The sequence below is a fragment of the Lipophrys pholis genome (genome assembly GCF_963383615.2).
Source record: "Lipophrys pholis genome assembly, chromosome: 17".
Classification (NCBI taxonomy): domain Eukaryota; kingdom Metazoa; phylum Chordata; class Actinopteri; order Blenniiformes; family Blenniidae; genus Lipophrys; species Lipophrys pholis.
The window spans coordinates 10,678,617-10,697,872 of NC_137643.1; the positions used below are offsets into that span (position 1 = coordinate 10,678,617).

The window sequence follows — 19,256 nt, forward strand, 5'->3', positions numbered from 1 at the left end:
CGGGCCGACGTGACGTCATTGCTGCGGGAAAAGCACGCGTGGTCGATTTGTTTTGATTGTGGGCTCTTGCAGGGATTTGGGGGGGAAATGACCACAACGAGGTCACGTTTTGGACGTTATCGAGCCGAGCGGCCGTGACCGGGTGCGGCATCGGGACGTGACCTGGCGCGAACCGGCGGTGGGGTGGGGGCGGGGGGGGGGACACCCGCAACTGTGGACCCCAAATCCAGAGTACAAGATTCTCCTCTGCGGAAGAAATCTGTAACACCGCCTCGGCTCCCACCTACACACACACACACACACACACACACACACACACACACACACACACACACACACACACACACACACACACACACACACACACACGCGGATTACAGCAATGTGTTGTCCTGGGATAACCTCACATCAAGCGACCCGGTATTACTCTTACTTTTAAATGTGCCGTGCATAGAGAGACTGCAGACTTCCATCAGTTCACAGCCAGAGCTCAGCAGGATAACATAACCTGATGATGAGCAGGGCTGTGCTCAGATCATTTGAAATGCAGGCGCCCAGGCAGATAAAAAGGAAAGCCTTTACATACTAATGTCAGCACATGTGAGTTGGGCTTGTGCCGGGCTGCACACTGCATCCATAGAATAGTTGATGTAAAATGTGTAATATGTGTGGTCTTTACAAAATGGAGCCTTTGACAGTGAAAAGAGTGATCAGTGTGAGATACGTTGGTAAAACATTTAAGACACATTCATACTGAAAGAATAGAAACCACTGACAGTGATTATTCAGTTATGAAGCCAAACCATCCACTCGAGAGGAGAAACATTCACACATGGATCATGTGAACAACATTTAAACTTCACACAGAAAGACCAGGCATGGGCCTTTGACCCCTGCAACCGCAGGTTTACACAATGAATGCTCAGTAAATAGAAACCAATAAAAGCCACATTCACACAGTAGATTATTGATATCGATAAATAAACAAAAGCGGTTAAGCTACAACTAGTTGGCAGGCTTGTTAACTCCAGATTTCTCTGCAACATTCAGATGTCACGTATAGACATCTTTCTATGTTTTACAGTAACAGTATTACAGATTATACCTTTTCCAATTATATATTTGAAAAATATTACACACATCCGGCATCTTGTATTGATTTTTTCATTCTACCTAATATTCACTAATGGTTTTTTTTGCAGCTTTTGAAATGAATCTCGTTTAATATGTTTTTCTTATTGACTGTTATTACAGTGATGCAGTTCATATATTCACAAGTTTAAAATAACAGAAATAAGTATCAGCGGTGATAATTACAGACCAATTGTTGAAAACAATTTTTGTAATTCTCCTCCATGATGCTGATCAACACACAAATCCACCTGCCGGCTCCTCTTCCTTTTTCCTGTGGAATCTTTCAGTTTATCTTCTGCTTTACGGTGTAAAATGCACTGTGTACAATGAGGTGCAGTTTTGAAAGAGGGAAGTCTTTCTCTAGCACAGGAGTGCATAAGTATGATCTGCGGTGTACTTAAAGTACTCATGATGCCCAGGGAGCTCTTTGATAGTGTTATTTATTCTGCACAGCAATTCATTGTCACAAGATATTTGCTGTACAACAATTTCTGGGGGCTACATGCTGTTAAAATCAGTGTTAACACACGAAAGGAAACTCCCTTTCAACTTTAGTCATTCATGAAGTATCAGTAATATAGCTATCATAGTGTTAAATACAACAACAACAACAACAATAATAATAATATTATAATATACTTATAATAATAATAATGTATTTCTAATAATTATAAAAATAATAAAAACAATGATACAATTTTCTTCTGATAGTCCAGTGTAACTGTCAAATCCCACAAGGTCTCAGTTATATGTAACACTACTTGGATGATTCTGCATAATGAGATACACAGTACAACCCTCTGGCTGCACGCTGCGCCTCATGGTCATAATATCATGGGTTTGGGTCTCGTTCCTTTTGCCCACAGGCCAATAATATGCTTGTGAGATGCATTAGTGTATGTGAATTTGAGTGTCTGTGTCTCTGTGTGAGCCCCGTTGATGGACTGACGATTTGTTCCGGGTGTACCTGGCTTCACATATTGAAATCGGGGTTTGCTCCAGAGCTCTGTGGCCCTAAATTGGATAAAGCGCCATAGAAGATGGATGGAAATTAACTCTATTATTCACTCATATAATTTTCAGAGTGTTAATGACGTTTACATATTTTATTTAAATTTCTGCTTTGGAAAAATTTCCCGACTCTTCTCCTGTCATGGTTTATATGACAAGTGCTTCAGATAGAGCTGCAGCCAGATGAGAGTTTCAGATCAAGAACAGAAATGTCGTTGCAGCAGTTCTCCACTACTACCGCCAGAGGGCGGTCTTGTGCAACCGGATCTCCGCTCATAGTCATAAAATCTGAATATTTACTCTATTAATACAGCTTGACGTTGACAAAATAAATAACACAAGATCTTACAACATAAATATTTAAATAATAAATAATAATAATTTGTACTTATATAATAACTGGCGTGCTAATTTTTTTCTTTTAGAGAACAATACACATTTTATTAGGAATGGCATAGCTGCAATCTGAGGTTTCATCTGAAATTGTTAAGACGCATGTACATAAATACTGGGTAAGACAAACATGTGAAAGCTCTATTATTACTGAAAACGTTTGATTTTATGCGTCCAACACAATAAAAGACAACAACTTCAAATCTGATTAAAGTAAATGAAACTTGCCACGAGAAAAAGTTATGAGTTCATGCTAAACTACAAATAGTCCAATTTAATTCATCAAATCTGATTTTTACTGAAAATCTATAGCTGAACACTTACTTTCAATTGCATTGACGTACATTGAAGTTAGTTTTAGAAACTCAGATAAAGGATTTGACAACCTTTATGTCACACCTGAGGGCACGATGGGATATTTACCTTACATTGATTACCGGTATTACGTCTCCCCATACATCCACAGAATCACCGTGGCTGCAGCTTCAGATTTCCTTTGTTTCAATACATCCTGCACATTTCACCGGCAAAATGTCACAGCAGTGAAAGCCCAGGCATGGAAAACTGAATTAATCATGTTTTTAATGACTTCATGCCTCCGTCGGGAAAACTTTCATCTTTACCATGCACCCAAACTGTTTTGTCTGGCATGTTTCACAGGTATATAATTTATCTTTTTATTATAATTTCATTTAGTTATTTTTTTCTTGGGTGTTTTTGTTTGAGGAAGTCAGAGGGTCCAGCTGAAACTTCATCAGGGGATCAGGAATATTTCTATCCATTTCTTCATACATCTTACATGGAGATGACAAAATCAACCAACAAACCCGATAAACAAACAACAAACCATAAATTAAACGATCCTTTAACAATCAAGTATGGAAAACATGGACAATAGGGTCCTTCTTCGTGGCTTAACAATTGTGACGCAAGGAATAGAATAGAATAGAATAGAATAGAATAGAATAGAATAGAATAGAATAGAATAGAATAGAATAGAATAGAATAGAAGTAATATACAGACTAGTTTCTAATAGACATTCAGATGTTGGAAGACTACTGCTCTCTTCTAAAATGGAGCTAGCTCTGGCCTCCTGTAGAGGGCACCAGTATTCATTGCCCAATCTAGTTTATTGTCAATATGTAATCCCACATTGTTGTTCTTTCTTCATAATTTCCCGGCTGAACTCCTGGATGGAAACAGGTCTCGGACAGTCGCTTTGTACTCTGATCATTCTTCCTCTCACAGTAAAATATCTTAAATAATGCATTTTAAGGTGTAAGTTCTTATTTGCATGCTTTTTTAATGAATAAGCCTTTTTGTTTTCCATTCAGCATTTCAGGTTAAATTAGTTCCTCCAATTCTGATACGTCATTAAATAATCTCTTACAATTCAGCTCTCTGGTAGAGAGAAGGACTTTTTTGCGGCCATAACTATGATCAAAATTGATCCTTTAACTCAAATGAGGCAGTTTGTTATGAGCAATCACAAACTGCCTTTGAAACCCATGTTAAACTATATAATACAGTTTTCCGAAAAACTCCCATATCGAACAGTTTGAGCTTTATTCACGACTGTGAGATTGAGTTTTCAAAGTGGAATATAATGCCGTGCACGTGCACCTGCGTGAAAACATAGAATTTATATAGTTTGTGCTTGATGCAGTTTTTCATCTACATGCAAAACCTTTTTTTTTTATTCATCTCTGTGCGACCCCGTCCCGCTGCATTGCATAGTAATTAACAAGCTCTCATCGACAGTCAAATTGATTAACTCTGTTCTTTGAATAGCTCCACGCCCTTCTCGTCCTGACGCCGCTGTGGCTGGCAGCCCGGTGTTGAATGTATCCTGGTGATACGTCAGGATGTATCATCAGTGATGTTAAACTGGACCACGTCTGGAACACGCGCCGTGTTTTGAATACGACGTGCAAGTTTACCTTTGAAGGTGAAAACTGAAATATTGCTTTTATCGCTGCATCAGCGAACGAGATTCTGTTCTCATTACCTTTGTATTAATTTTCCTTGATCATGTTGTGATCTACACGCTAGATGCTCGAGACTTATGACCTGACAAAGAGTAGAACAAAGAGTCAAATTAAAAAAAACAAAAAAAAACAGCTTTTTAATTTTTTGCATTTTTTAGAGCTCCTCCAGTTTGTACGGCTCCTCACTGAGGTTTCCAAAGATTTCCTCTGAGCCCGTCGCACACTCACGCCCACACACAGGAAGTCACTGGTCTCACACATACTCAGAGCAATCGTGTGAACGTGTGTGTGTGTGTATGTGTGTGTGTGCTTCCACGACTCACATTGCCTAATGGGTGTGTACTGGAAGTCCTGTGAGATTACACTCTTGTGCGATGTCTCGTCCCCTAACTGAGGGCCCCCTGGACACCTGAAGCAAACATAATTCTCACCAGCCTCTCTGAGATGGTAAAGGTGTGAATCACTGTCTCTCTCTCTCTCTCTCTCTCTCTCTCTCTCCCTCCTCCTGTACGACCCTCACCTCTCCAGAAATAGCCTGAGCGCATGAGTCAGGATCCCAACCCACCTCATCCCTTCCGCCAGCCCTTCTGAAGGGGCCGAATGTGAAAATATAGGAAGCACAGGAGCACCGTCTGTGGGGGGGAAAAAAGATCAGTGGGGATTGAAACGCTGCATAGGCGACTCCAGTGGGATCAGAGAAACACAGTCAAGTAAGAAAATGTGACAAATGTGTTATATGAAAGAGATTAAGTGTGAATCCACTATAAAGACGTTCCTCCTCGAGGAAATGTCATATCAGTTGTTGTCTTGAAAACGAAAATTCACCTGCACATGTATGTGAATGTATGTGAACTGCACAGTGTTGCTGGTGCTAATCCCAGCTAACCATATGAAAAGGCCATCACAGGGCAGTTATACACACTTCAGAGTCACCAATGAACATCAATGGCATATTTGTGGACTGTGGAAGGAAAACAAAGAAAGCCCTCAAATTCATGAAGAGAACATTATTGTAATTTTCTTGTTTTATTTTTTATTTTTGTCTGTGTTTCTTCTTGTTACATGTCTGTGCTCACTATCAGACTTGTGGATCTCATCGGGTAAAAGGTTAAGAACATCTCAGAGACGTCGTTCCACGCCCGGACGAGCGTCAGCAGACGGAACCTGTGCACAAGTTCCAGGGCGGCTGCCTACGTATGAACATTGTAATCCGCTCATTCACCGCTATTCATAGGGTCACGAATGAGTCGTCAACCTCGATATAACTATATATTATCTCATGTAGATGTGAAAATGTCTCAAACACAGACTCATAGGAAAACTACTGTCACACTCGAGATGTAACACGAGCCTGCGTGCCATCGTTATGCAATCTCTGTGCACATGAGAAACGGGTGCATTCAGTGGTTGAACTTTTATTAGAAACAAAACAAAACAAGAAATAAACATGTGCACACTTGTGATAACTTTTATTCTTCCTGTGCACCATCTTTACAGGCCGAAATGTCGATTTGAGCCGAGCGTGGATCTCGGATGTATGTGGGTTCTTATCTTCACCTGCAGATTCACTGTAACAACACCTGAAAAGCCTCTATATAGGATGTGGCCATCAGTCGTTATCGCTCTCACCAAACAGGATGCACACATGCACGCACATGCGTGCATACGCACACAACACACACACATCAAGCAAATGACATGAAAACATTAAATATTCACCGGCAAGTTCTTTTGGGGGTGGGGGAGCAAGAACCCCACAAATGTGGTGCGCTCTTAGATTTGGGACATCACCTGCATCAAGACTATAGTATTACACAGACCAGTACCTCTTTTTGTCTACTCTACATTGACAAAATAAATCTCTGTACACATAATACTGTCTTCCTATGTTTACTATGCAAATGTTGAGTCAGATTAGAGAGAAGATGAGCAAGCAATTAATGACATCGACATTCGAACCCGACTGTTGTTTTGTCATCACTGTGGTCATCTGAGGATGACTGTCTCATGCCAAATGTGTCAGCGCTGACAGCCTACTCTATGAATATCTTCTTGTGGTTAAATTCTAATTCTTGGAACTTCTTGATGACATGACATAAAATAATTCATCACATTGACTCTACTATAGTAGCCAAAGGCTTCGGTTATGTTATGATAACTGTTCAATTAGCTGCATCTTTGAGTAACTCAATGCACCATCTTGTGGTCGAAAGTTGTATTGCCTGGCAAAAAGCAGCAAGTTGGATAGCTTGCTGAAGTTATACATACAATAGAATATATACATTAAAAAAAACTGTATTTGAGATTATATCTAGGCTCTAGCTTCATCTCAATGAGTTATTGAACGTTGTAGTGATTTTCACAACAAACAAAGATAACAAATTGTATAAGAATGTACCCACTGTTCACAGATTCATCTTACATGTAAAAAATGCCATATCATATAGATCCAGATGAAGCATGTCACACCACAGATATCACGATATTAAATGAAATACACTCAAAATAACGAACAAAAAATATCTGCCCCTCTGCTATAAATATACAAAATAAGTCTCCTCTCATCAAGACCCATCATAATATTTTGACTGTAACCATAGCTATCGTATAAAATACATGATTTCAAAAGTAGCATTGGCCACTGATGCAGTCATCATATACACTTCCTTATCTTGATTGCTTTGTGGAAGTTGCTGGCAGTGATTACTTTTTTTTTCCGATTGATTACCTTAAACATGTGAGGAAGGACAAGATGAGCCTAACGTTTTTTCTGCTTCATTTTGAACCCAAGCTGTCATCGATGAGATACAGTTTTTAATTTCCAACACATTTATGTGTATTTGATCATTTTTACTTTCTGTAGATTGTGTTTTTCTTATTTTTTTAAACTTCATATAATAAACATTATGCAAATCTCTCTCTCTCTCTCTCTCTCTCTCTCTCTCTCTCTCTCTCTCTCTCTCTCTGTCCATCCATCCAGTCCACTCAAGGTTTTTGGGCCGTGACGTATTTACTGACGGGGACGCGCGAGTTTTCACACAGGTGCTCCATCTGCTTGCCGGTGCGACTATTTGTGGAGATAAACTTCGCCTCTCTCTCTTTCTCTCTCTCTGTTTCTCTCGCTCTCTCGCTCTCTCTCTTCCCGTTAACGTCCTCACTCGTTAACGTCGCTCACTCGCCTTGCTGCCACTCACTCAACCTCTGCCTGCGCGCCAGAGAGGGAAGGAGCCCAGAGTTGCCCTTTTGACACTGTGAATAAAATAGATACTGGAGGGGGGTTGAGGCACGTTCTCCAAGAAAAGACGCGACATTTAGTGAACAACAGAGGACGACAAAAGATGCTGGATCGCTGTTACCGAAAAGTCCAGTCGTTGCTCTTTGGATGCCTGGCTTGTCTTGTGGTGACCTCTGTTGTAAACGCAGACGGTAAGTAAACATTTAAGACTTCGTAACAACAGATACGCAAACAGGCCTGATAGGAATATTTTTCACAAGACATCGCGCTGTATTCGAATTCACAACTGTCATCTTTTATAGTTGCACCGTGAGTTGCTGCTTCTTGTCTCCAGAGCGCACCAAAAACCGGCTTCTGTCTCGTTACCTGCTGCGTTTAGTGACCATCACCCCCCCCAAAAAAACATTTTCTGTCTTAATCCTTGCGCTTGCACCAATAACATTAACATCTAATCGCAGAAGCACATGTTTTTCATAATTATAATTGTGCATGTGCAAAAACTCTGAACTTTAATGGTTGAGTGACCCGTGCGTAAAACTTGCTTTGCGCACAGTCATTTTGGCCCGAAACTCTGCAATTATGCATTTTAAAGGGTTTTGTTTCCTGTTTTTGTTTCTGAAAAGCTAAAAATGAGAGGGCAGCGTGCAATAAACCCCCATATCTGTGGCTCTGTGATTCTATGTGGGGCGTTTTGTTACGTTGTCTGTGTAAAACTGTGTTTCTGAAAAGATAGTCCAATCTCTTCAACATTTTCTTTGAATCTGAAGATATGCCAGCAGAACAGTTCCTTAACCACTGTTAAATAAGATAAAGTTTTGGATTTACAATAAATTTTATCATAGATTTGAAACTTTTTCAGTCACCAAGTTGTTGAATATATTACTACTGATGTCCCATCTCTATTTTGAGTATTTTTATAATTTACATTTTTCTTTAATTGAATGCTTTGCAGTGATCAAAGGACGTTTTTATCACAGAATCCTAGCAAGATGGGAAATATTTTCTCTGTGAGCTCTTCAATCATATATTTATAAATTTAATTTATGATACTAGCAATCTTTATACATCCATGTGCCGGACTGGAGGGTCACTGCTCGGTTTGAGTAACTATCTTATCGCCTTTTATAGGAGAAAAGACAAGAAAACACTTGGATTGATTTGCACTCTAGTACAACATTAACATGATTTTATTCATGAGGATTTTTCTTAAATATCCTACTCTTTATGCAGTAAGTATATCTAAAAATCCTCTGTTGGAATGTTTGCCATGTAAACGGTTTTTCACAGGTAATGAGAGGCTCCTCTGACTCCTCGCTCCCTGTCTCTCATCAGGTCGAGTGTTTGTCTTGGACCTGAGGAACTCCTCCGGCCTGCAAGGCTTCAGAGATGCTGAGCAAGCTTGCGCCTCACAACACGCCCGTTTGGCATCAGCAGAGGAGCTCCGTCACGCTGTGGTCGAGTGTTTCTTCTCCCCCTGCACCCGTGGTTGGCTTCATGGAGGAAAAGTAGGGTAAGAGGAGAACAGATATATAGAGATATTTTTGTTTTTTATTGTTTTAAGAGACCGAGGGCTTCCAGAGAGAGAGGCAGGTCAAAGGTCGTTAAGCTGCGTGCCCCTCTCTTTGCGTGTGGCGGAGGCGGCAGCGGCAATGGATGAAAGAGAAAGGAAGTCAACAGAGTGGCGGCAGTTATAGAGCGAGCGGGAAGATAGAGGAGTGACACATTTCAGGGGGGAAAGAGAAAAAGAAGAGAGGAAGAGACGGAGAAAGACTCCTCTGTTCCTTCCTGCAGGAGGAGGGAATTCTGAGCTGGGGTGTCATGTCGACAACTGCCTCCATTTACACCTCTGGTCTCCGTAGCAACGTGACACACAGCCCTCAGCTCCCAGAGACAGGAACAGGCAGACAGGCACGGAGAGGAAGACCGGTAGAGATGACCCCTGCTGTTAAAGAAACAGAGCTGAAAATCAGTGTATGATGATGGCCTGCACCAACGATGGTTTGTCATTACTTGACAAGTAATAAGCAAAAAAATATATATATTTTTTTAATTTGTCCTAAACAAAACTTCAAAAACAGTCTTCATTTGAACTTATAAATTCTTTTCAAAATAAAATTCTAACTTTATTTGTATTGCACCTTTCATTTGGGTGGAAACAACAAAGTACTTCACAAAAAAAATTGCAAAAGGTGTACAAAGAAAAGAAAATTACATTTAGAATAATTTAACAAATAAAAATGGATTAAAAATAAAGAAAGAAACTATATATGAGATGTGATTGCGTTTGTCCCACCTAATTAAAAAGCAGGCTTGATCAGGCTTAGCAAAATTTCCAGGATCCCCGTGAGGCATTATTTGCCCTGAATGTGGACTAGAATGATTGCGTGAGTCGGATAGCTCTAAAAAGATCCTGTAAATTGACAGGTTACAGATTAAAAGTGTCTTTCGTCGTGACTTGAAGAGTTGGAGCATGACGCACGGAAAGACTTGCCTCAAAATGGCGACGGCCCTAAAAATGACCAACCTCTGGTCGGAGGAAAAGCTGACACATTTTTTTTTTTCTTGCTCCGTACGTGATGGTCAGTGGACATCAGCTTTCACACTTGCTTACCATGTTTCACACTTCATCATCCCTCTGTCTGCCGAGGTCAGGAGCTCCATCTTCCTGCTCGGGATGCGGCAGGAGAATCAGAAATAGACCAGATGTGAATTTTCATGTGGATTCAGTTCAGGCTTTTACCCAGTTCTCGCATTTTCCATGATGAGTGTCAAAATGGATTAAAGTTTTCCATTAAATCTACATAATGGTGAGCTCATGCAATAAATGTTTGAAGACACTGACTAGAAAAGTGTCCCAATAGACATTTTGAAAAGCACCTCGGCTGCAATAGCAGTGACTCGACAAAGCAACTATCAGAATTCATAGTTTAATTAGCAATTTAATGACATTAAGAGCATTATCAGGACCGACATAATGACGGGGTTGATAGAGCTGCTGGATTTCAAGATGGATAGATCAGATAATTTCACGAGGGGGCAAAACAGGGTATTCACATATCAAAGTTTCCAACAGTTCGTGCTCATTTTGTTTGTTGGCTTCATGCAGAACTGTGTCTGTCAATACCGTGAAGTGCAACGTTTTCCAGGAGTGTACACGTCTGTGTTGGGATTATTGAACTTAAAGGCCTCGCAGCTGCTCGGACATTCTGCAGCCAGGTTTCTGGGTGTGTTGCAACAACACGTCTTTCTGGCATTGACTGTTGCCTTTAACATCTTCGTCTCACCTGTCAATCATAGGCGTGCTGCCCCGGTAACCGAACTCAATAATACCACCAAACCCCAACTAGCACTCGGGATTCTTACGCACACACGCATACGGTGATGTTATCCAGTTGTCAAATGTCAAAGTCTTCCTGGGATTTGAACCTCAACTTTTCTCCTGACGGTATGTGAGCAGCACCACGCAGGGCAGCTGCAGTTTGTGTGAGTTAATGTGTTGAATGTCAAGAGACTTCTTAAGTGGTATAATCCGCAGGATTCCAATGAAATCTTTAAAATGTAGTCATGTTGTAGAATTTTTTTGGGCCATTTGAAGGATTTTGGTCGTCACAATGAAATTCAGCAGAGACACACATTATGGACGTGTCTACCATTATGCCCACTCACCTGAGCTCACTGTTAACACCGAACTTCCACCTTAATCTGACCTCAAACATGTTTTCCTCTGAAATTTTCTAAATATTGACTTGGGTTTTTACGTTATTCTCATGGAACATACGAGATCTGAGAAATAATCAGTCTTACAGATGATATGCCTCACACGTTACGCCTCTTCCCGTCTCTCCCTCACACATATATTCACAGAGAGCTGGATGGCTGTTAAAACAGACCTTGTTCTTTTCTAATGTTGTCTGGATTATTTCGGTCTTGCACCCAATCTCTCTCTCTCTTTCCCTCTCTCTCTCTTTTACTTTCACCCTCAGACTTTTGTCCTTATAAGCTGAAGTTAGCATGGCACAAGCATGCCGTATGACTCAGACCACTCTCTTCTCACAGCCTTCCTCCACTGCCAGTCAAATTCTTTCCAATCACTGGTGCTTTGATTAGGCACCCACACACATGCACACACTCACATCTGGGCCAAAGTCTTTCTCCATTAAGTGTTTGCAACGTTAGCAATAAAACCTTGTTATTAACCAAAAGTGTGTGCCAGGCTCAAGTGGGTGCTTGTGGAGTCAATCAGACTTTGGATTGTCCGAGCCAGGGTTGATTTGTATCGCTCTTTGCTCAGGGAGCATGATACGAATGCCCTGGGAAGTTGGAGTAGGGCTTATCTCATGTTTTTGGATGACAAATAGCCCAATAATATTATAATGTGGCAACCAAAATAGATTATTCACTCAGCAGTTTTAGCCTCCGCAGCTTGCAGGCGATTTGCACTTTGTGCATTATTCGGCCACTGTGGACTTCATAATATATTAAGTCCACACTGTTATGTTTCTTCTAAATGAAGGCGGCTGTAATTTATGGCATCTACTCTGGGAAAATCTGTCCCTGATGTGTGGTGGTGTGATAATATTACGCCACACGCCAGAGCTGCTGATACCGCTGCATGTTTGAGACATGATGTGTGTCCATGGAACCTGATGTCATGTTGTAAAAATATTTACAGAGGCAACAAATGTAACGGGGGCCACTCGGAGAGCACCGTACTGTGGTGCAGTATAAGTCTCAGTGTGTATACATGAATAACGCAGAGCTGCAGCTTCACACATAATATTACTCCAAAGACCCATCAAATCAATGGTACCACCTCTGTGCTTTCAATAATATTAGAGGTGTCAGGAAAAGTCAACAGAACCATTGTTGTTTTGATATTTCATTACATGACCAGTATTTATCGTTGCCATTTTCAAAAGTACAAAATGTTACTGGAATAATCCACTAAATGATTGTTAATGGTCGTACTTCTGCAATTGTTCACAGTTACTTAAAGCAGCTGGTTTCGATCAAATGTTTTAGACAAGCGGTTCCTAATAGGTGGGTCTAAAGGAAAACTACTGAGACCTCTCATACATCTCATTACTAGTTTTTAGAGGAAATAACCTTTTTGTTGATCATTTAGTGTATTTATTTCTTCATCTAGACTCAATTCTTTGCATTTGTAAAGAGAGTGAGTGCGACTTCCTCATTATTTTCCACTGTCAACATTAATGTTAGGTTGCAAATGTCCCCTCGGTTACATTGTTTGCCTCATCGTCTGGTACTTTAGTGCAGTGGAATATTGAGCAGCTTTATTGGTGCAAAACAAGAACCCCATTTTCGCACTGTGACTCATCAGACAGTTTAACATTTATTTCAGCTTTTCTCTGCCGTGACAAACACAGAAAAAATTTGCTCAATGTGAACTCAAGGACACAAAAAGTCCAGCAATCGACTTTCTACTGAAAATACTTTCAGAGTTAATTATTATTTGCTATTTCTGATAGAGCGCAATACGTTTACATAAAATGTAGGTACGATAAAACTGTATGTAAGCACACTACAAGAGAATATTTCTGTTGCTGTGTCAATGTACAAAACGTGCACGTTACTCTTTGAATGAGTGTGTCACAAGTGAAAACGATTAATTTAATTCAGATTTTTCTCAATGCTTGAGTATTAAGGTCTAAGAGCTTCATTGCTGGAGGCTCTCTGTCATATTATGTGAGAGTGTAATTCAACTTTATAAGGTGAGTGTTTGTATGTGACTGTTTTGTGTGTGTGTGTGTGTTTTTTCTTGTAGGACCACTGTGTGTAATATTGTTGGGAGTGCCCTGAAAGCAGTGGACGTAAGGATGGAAAACACTACAGATGTCGCTGCTCCTCTGGACGCCTTCTGTATCAAAGATAAAGGTCAGTGAAAACACAGATTTGAGTGCTTGAACTCTTGAGAGATGGTGATCGGAGAATGAACGATTCCCTTTAGTATAAGTATTTTTCTATTTCGTTAGATATTTACAAAATTGGATAATTTATTTTATATCAAATTTAAATCTTTGGTCTTTGTGAGTGAAATAACTTGATTTGTGCAGGTGGAGCTGAAAATTAAAACTTTTCAGGTATTGGTTAGGAGAAGTAAAGCACATGAGTTGATGTTCGGATCAGGTTAGTATTGAATTCCACCTGTAAGAGGCCTCTAGTTTTCATTAATAAACAGGGGAGCTACTGTACCGTGACTGTTTACACACCACACATGCCGAGGCTGGAACAAACACCCTGCTGTCGAATAAAATGTACACGTCGTGCACATCCACTAAATGCATGTGAAAGCCCCTACACAGCTTTATATTGTAGGTCTTGGTAACAGTTGACTTTTTGATGTATCATTTGGGATGTTTTAATTAATGAGAAAAAATGATGTAAAAAAAAAAGAATTGCTTTTGTATTGTTAGTAGTAAATGTTTAGACCACTTCTCGGATCCCGATGGCGTAATTACCATAAATCTAAATCTAACTTTTTACATAATCTCATTGCTTCCAATGCCATTAAGTAATCCATAGTAATGAATTCTAATGCCATAATACAAAATGAGCAATATATGTAATGTATGCAATATTAAACAAGGGCAAATTCATTCCTCACTAGTAAGTACGTATGGATTTGAAACATTTAGGTAACCACTTCACATGTGTTTTTCTGTTGCCAGATGTTCCCTGTGGGGACCCTCCTTCCTTCCCTAACGCTCGTCTGCAGGGACATTCTGGCTTTGAGATGGGAGATGAGCTACTGTACACTTGTGTCCCAGGATATGTGATGCCCAGTGGACAATCTGCCTTCAGCCTGCTGTGTGACAGCTGCGGGGAGTGGTACGGGCTGGTGCAGATTTGTGTCAAAGGTACGAAGAAGTTTAAACCGTTTCTCTTGAAAAGCAGAGTACAAATACAAAGAGGCCAAGACTGACAGTTCCCTCTTGTGCTTGCACGTCAAAGCTTTGAACTTTGACCTGCACTGGACAGCAGAAGGAGGCCAATCTCTTTACTTTCTTGCCTGTTGGCTGGGGGTTTGTTAGGTAACTTGTGCTCGATTCCTGGATTGTGGAACACAGAGCCTTAGTTTTGAGACGGGATGAAAATGGCTGCTCCAACACCTTAGTGAGACATGCCAGTATGTGGCCCAGTTCATGGCCGAGGGAGAGATGGTATCTATGAAGGCAAAAGGCCAGGCCTGTTTGGATCGCTAGTGAACACAGTCATAGTCAACGTGTCTGTTCCTGATCTGCCAGGAGTTTTTGACATATTTTCTGAATTGGCCAAATCAGTTCATAAGTCTGGTTTTTGAAAGATTTCGTGACTTTTTCAAATATGACTTGTTCTTGTGTTTCTGCAGATCAAACTGAAGGTCATGTTGACTACGAGGACAAGTTCATAGATTCTCCCGGAGCAGCAGAGCCAAATAATGAGAGTCCAGAGGAGGCACATGGCGAAGTGTTAGAGGAGGCATATGGAGCTGCATACTCTGATGAGAAAATGAAGCAGGAGCAACAAGAGACAAGTTTACATGTCAAAGAAGGGGAAGTGCATCCAGATGAACATGGCGACCGTGAAGTGGTCGGAGAGGTGATTGACCACAATAGAGCACTTGAAGGAGCTGCAGAAGACAGAGACAGAAGCGAGGAACGGGCTGTTGAGGACTTCATTGGCCATCCCAGGTGGGAGCAGGAGATGACGGAGGTGGTGAGGACCGATACAGCTACAGCGACAGAAGCACCTGTCTCTCTTCTCTCCCAGAAACACATGTTCTGGTTCCCGTCCGAGGCCTTCCAGGAGGAGGGATCTCCTGTCTCCACCAATCCAGTCACACAGACAACACAGAGAGCCTCAGGCGCCCAATCAGAAGAAAGCCAAGAGCACAAGAGCCACGAAAGACTTGACCACCAGCATCCTGCTGATATTGATGATCATGATGATGAAAGAGACAGATATGATGACCATGACAATGTTGACCGGGATGATCATGACGACAGCCACCACAATGAACAGGATGTCCAGGACAGTCACTATGATGACAGTGATAAAGACAGTCACTATGATGACCGAGAAGAAGGTGACAGTCGCCAACAGGAAGACGTGAAGCACCCAGCTCGGTATGATGAACTGGACACACGGGAACGCCATGACGAGGCAGACGATCACGATGACCATTATGACATGGGCGAACATGAAGAGGACAGTGATCATGTTCGCTATGGCAGTCGGGAGGTTGATGATGGAGATGATACTCACGATGAACAGGAAATCTACGAGGATCATGACGATGTGACTGATGATCACGACGGGGAAGATGGAGAACATCTCGAAGTCTCTGAGGAACAGTCACTATATGATGACCATGATGACCATGATGATGGTAAGGGATTGTCTGACGTTGATGAAGATGATCATCATGACCATGATGACCATGACGACCATGATGACCATGATGACCATGATGACCATGATGACCACATATACAAAGAAGATGAAAGATATGACGACCCTGATAGCCATGAAGACGATTATTCTCGACACCATGAAATCTTTTCTGTAGCAGCAAACGAGCGTCAAAACATCACTCAGAAGGAAACAGCCACCACAGATGAGACGTGGCTGGACGGCTACCCTGTCGTTCAAGAGGAAAAGGACAGTGACTCCACAACAGAGGAGTCTGAGCCAGAGGACAGAGAGAGGGGGAGCGTTGCCAAGACAACAGATAGACCCAACGAGGTAGAGATCCGTAAACCGGGTCCTCACACCATCTCACCAGATGAGCAGGCATCTCCGACGGTTCCTGAAATAGAACAAGGGGAAGTGGAAGAGGTGTGGCCAGGTTTCACTGGGACGACTGCACCTGCGGGTGATGACCTCTTAGAGCCTTCGGACTCCCCCTCGTTCTCTGACACTCTGGACTACGACACCCAGCAGGCAGCTCCTACCCACTCGTGGCTGGGTGATCTCACTGAGCACCCTTTCCTCGATCATGGCCCGGCTCCACCAGTGCTGGATGATGACGACATTTATCCTGGAGTGATAGAGGAGCACACAGTTCGCAACCTCCCTGGTGAGACTGGCGACAGGGGGGAGGTAGAGGGGGAGATGGAGGAGACAATCTGTGTGGGTGATGACTGTCCCCCCAATTCACCCACCCCCTCTACCCGGGGTCCCACAGTGGCAGCCATTATTGTGGCAGTGTGCGCTGTCGCCACCGCTGTCATCGTTGGGGTCTGGTGTTACCAAAGGCAACAGCGGAAAAGTTCGATGTATGAGATGAACGGGAAGGGCCAAAGTCAGAGCAGACAAGCCCAACAGATAGAAATGCAGCAAAAAGTGTAGGCGGGACCGATGAGGAGAAGGACTACGATGAAAGGCAGAAACTTTTGAGACGCTAGAGAGAAGGAAAGCACAGCTCCTGATCTTGTTAGAAACGAATGCATATTTGAAGATCTTGCAGAGGTATGAACAGATTACGTCTGTAAAAGAGGAAAACCTGGCACTCTGATCAAGACAAGGCAAAATAATACAACCTGAGGCTTAATGCAGTAGCCCTGTATGACGCAGAATGGCAAGGTTTCTCTCATTTTTCTACTCCAAGGAAATACACTTGTCCTTGTTATACCTTTCCATTATTTTCAACGTGTCGGCATCTAGCTGGACACACAAAGGGGCTGTGACTGGGCTGGACTTAACCCCAGGAACTGCGAGATGAGATCATGAAGAAATGATCATGTAGGTGAACCTTCCCGCCCACCTTCCTGACACATGAACTGAGACTTTAACCTCCAAAGCCATTGGACATTGTGGTAAAGATTATTGTGTTACTTTGCTGTTGTTCTTATTGACTCTGACCTAATGTTTATTGTTTGGATTCTTTTTTTTTGTTCTACATCTTCTTTTCTGTGTATTCTATGTATAAAATACCGCAGTCATCACCTGAGTGAACATTTCAAAGCAGATTTGTTCAGCTTGGCCGCCCCACATGATAAACTCCAGGTCTGGCAGTCTGGCAGGAACAGTGAACAGAGAGATGATGGTTAATGACGGCTATAGCGTGAGGGCTGTGAAGAAAGGCAAGATGGGAAGGAGGAGATAAAAGAGGCCGAGGAAAGGTGGAACTGAGTGGTGCAGTGTGATGGGGAGGAAACTTATGAGACTTTTCTGTCTCTGTTGGTTTTGACAGTCGGCTGGTGAAACATACAGAGGCATGAGGACTGCAGACTCAGCTCTTTGGACGTGTGTGACAAAAAAGTGTGAATGTGTATGCGTGTGGTTCTGTTTTACTGTCTTCGTGGGGTCCGAAAACCTTGGAGCACACACACTCTTGTGGGTCCGACCTACTTGATGGGTCTAAAATGTAGGAAACCACACATATGTGGGAGTTTAGGATGACAACAGGGTTACAGTCATGGTTCGGCACTTAATTGTGAAGGGACAAGGGAATACATTGCGTCTATAAGTGGACCTCATAAAGCTAGAGGTGCAAGAATATTTGATTGTCAGTTTGTGTGCAGTCGAGAAGCACACTACGCTGGTTGGGTCTGAGGTACCTGGTGAACACTGGTTTACATGGATTTGAGGGTTAAAATGTAGTTTGAGGGTTTGGGTTAGGGTTGGGTTGGTACATTGTGTTTGACGTTTTTAGGGGGAGGTGGTACTTGCGTGAATGCTGGAGACATTTTAAACCAACCAGAGATGAAACTCTGTGGTGCTCCCGTGGCAGCAGAAAGCTCAGATATTGCGCTTAAGCTTAAGAAATATCACCGATCACTTGACTGCTTTGTTTGAGTCGTTAAATGAAAGTTCAATAAAAACAAGAAGTAGTTTTGGACTCCGACATATCTTTATCAATCTAAGACCTTGTTAACTTGGGTTTCGACACCTGTCCTGGAATGTAGAACATGATAAGTAGACATGCAAGAATAATAAATGTAATTAGTGATTTAATTCACTACATCCGTTGATTATAATTTATTCTATGAGTACACCCTGATTGATTACACCATCAGCAGTTAAAGAAGGTGCTCTAGACTGGACAAGGGGATAATTTGACGATTAAATGTCTGACTAGTTTCTGCTGATTGTTGTAATAATATATCAGAGAAGATAAATCATAAAGTTCATTATTTACTTCAGGGAGCAATTAATCTTCCAGAGGAGCCACATGAAATACACAACTGCTGTGAAGGACTGAATCTCATACTAAAAAGTATTTTGTTGATGAGGTACTGTTCCTGTTCCTGCATCGCCCCAAGTCTCCCAACATAGATCTGATAATGTTAAATGTTAAAGTGTTCAATCCCAACTAAGTCCTAACACCTGACTAAAATAAATGGTTGTCCACATCTTGATAAAAACTCATCCTGTCTGAAGCAAGGGTATTATTAACTGTTTACTGTAGCTCCACATTGTGCTGATGTTCAACTCCTATTCTTTCCATGCTGTACCAAACACTCAATTTAGAAACAATACAGATGTAACT

General features: G+C 41.7%; 1 protein-coding gene across 1 annotated transcript; it reads left to right on the forward strand.

Annotated features, from left to right (window-relative positions):
• Positions 1-7,689: 7,689 nt before the first annotated feature.
• Positions 7,690-17,113, forward strand: susd5 (sushi domain containing 5; the record flags this gene model as incomplete). Its single annotated transcript, XM_080485001.1, has 5 exons — positions 7,690-7,953; positions 9,095-9,272; positions 13,548-13,657; positions 14,452-14,640; positions 15,132-17,113. The coding sequence occupies exons 1-5, from the start codon at positions 7,866-7,868 to the stop codon at positions 17,111-17,113; spliced, it is 2,547 nt and encodes an 848-aa protein (XP_080341127.1). The 5' UTR covers positions 7,690-7,865.
• Positions 17,114-19,256: the final 2,143 nt, after the last annotated feature.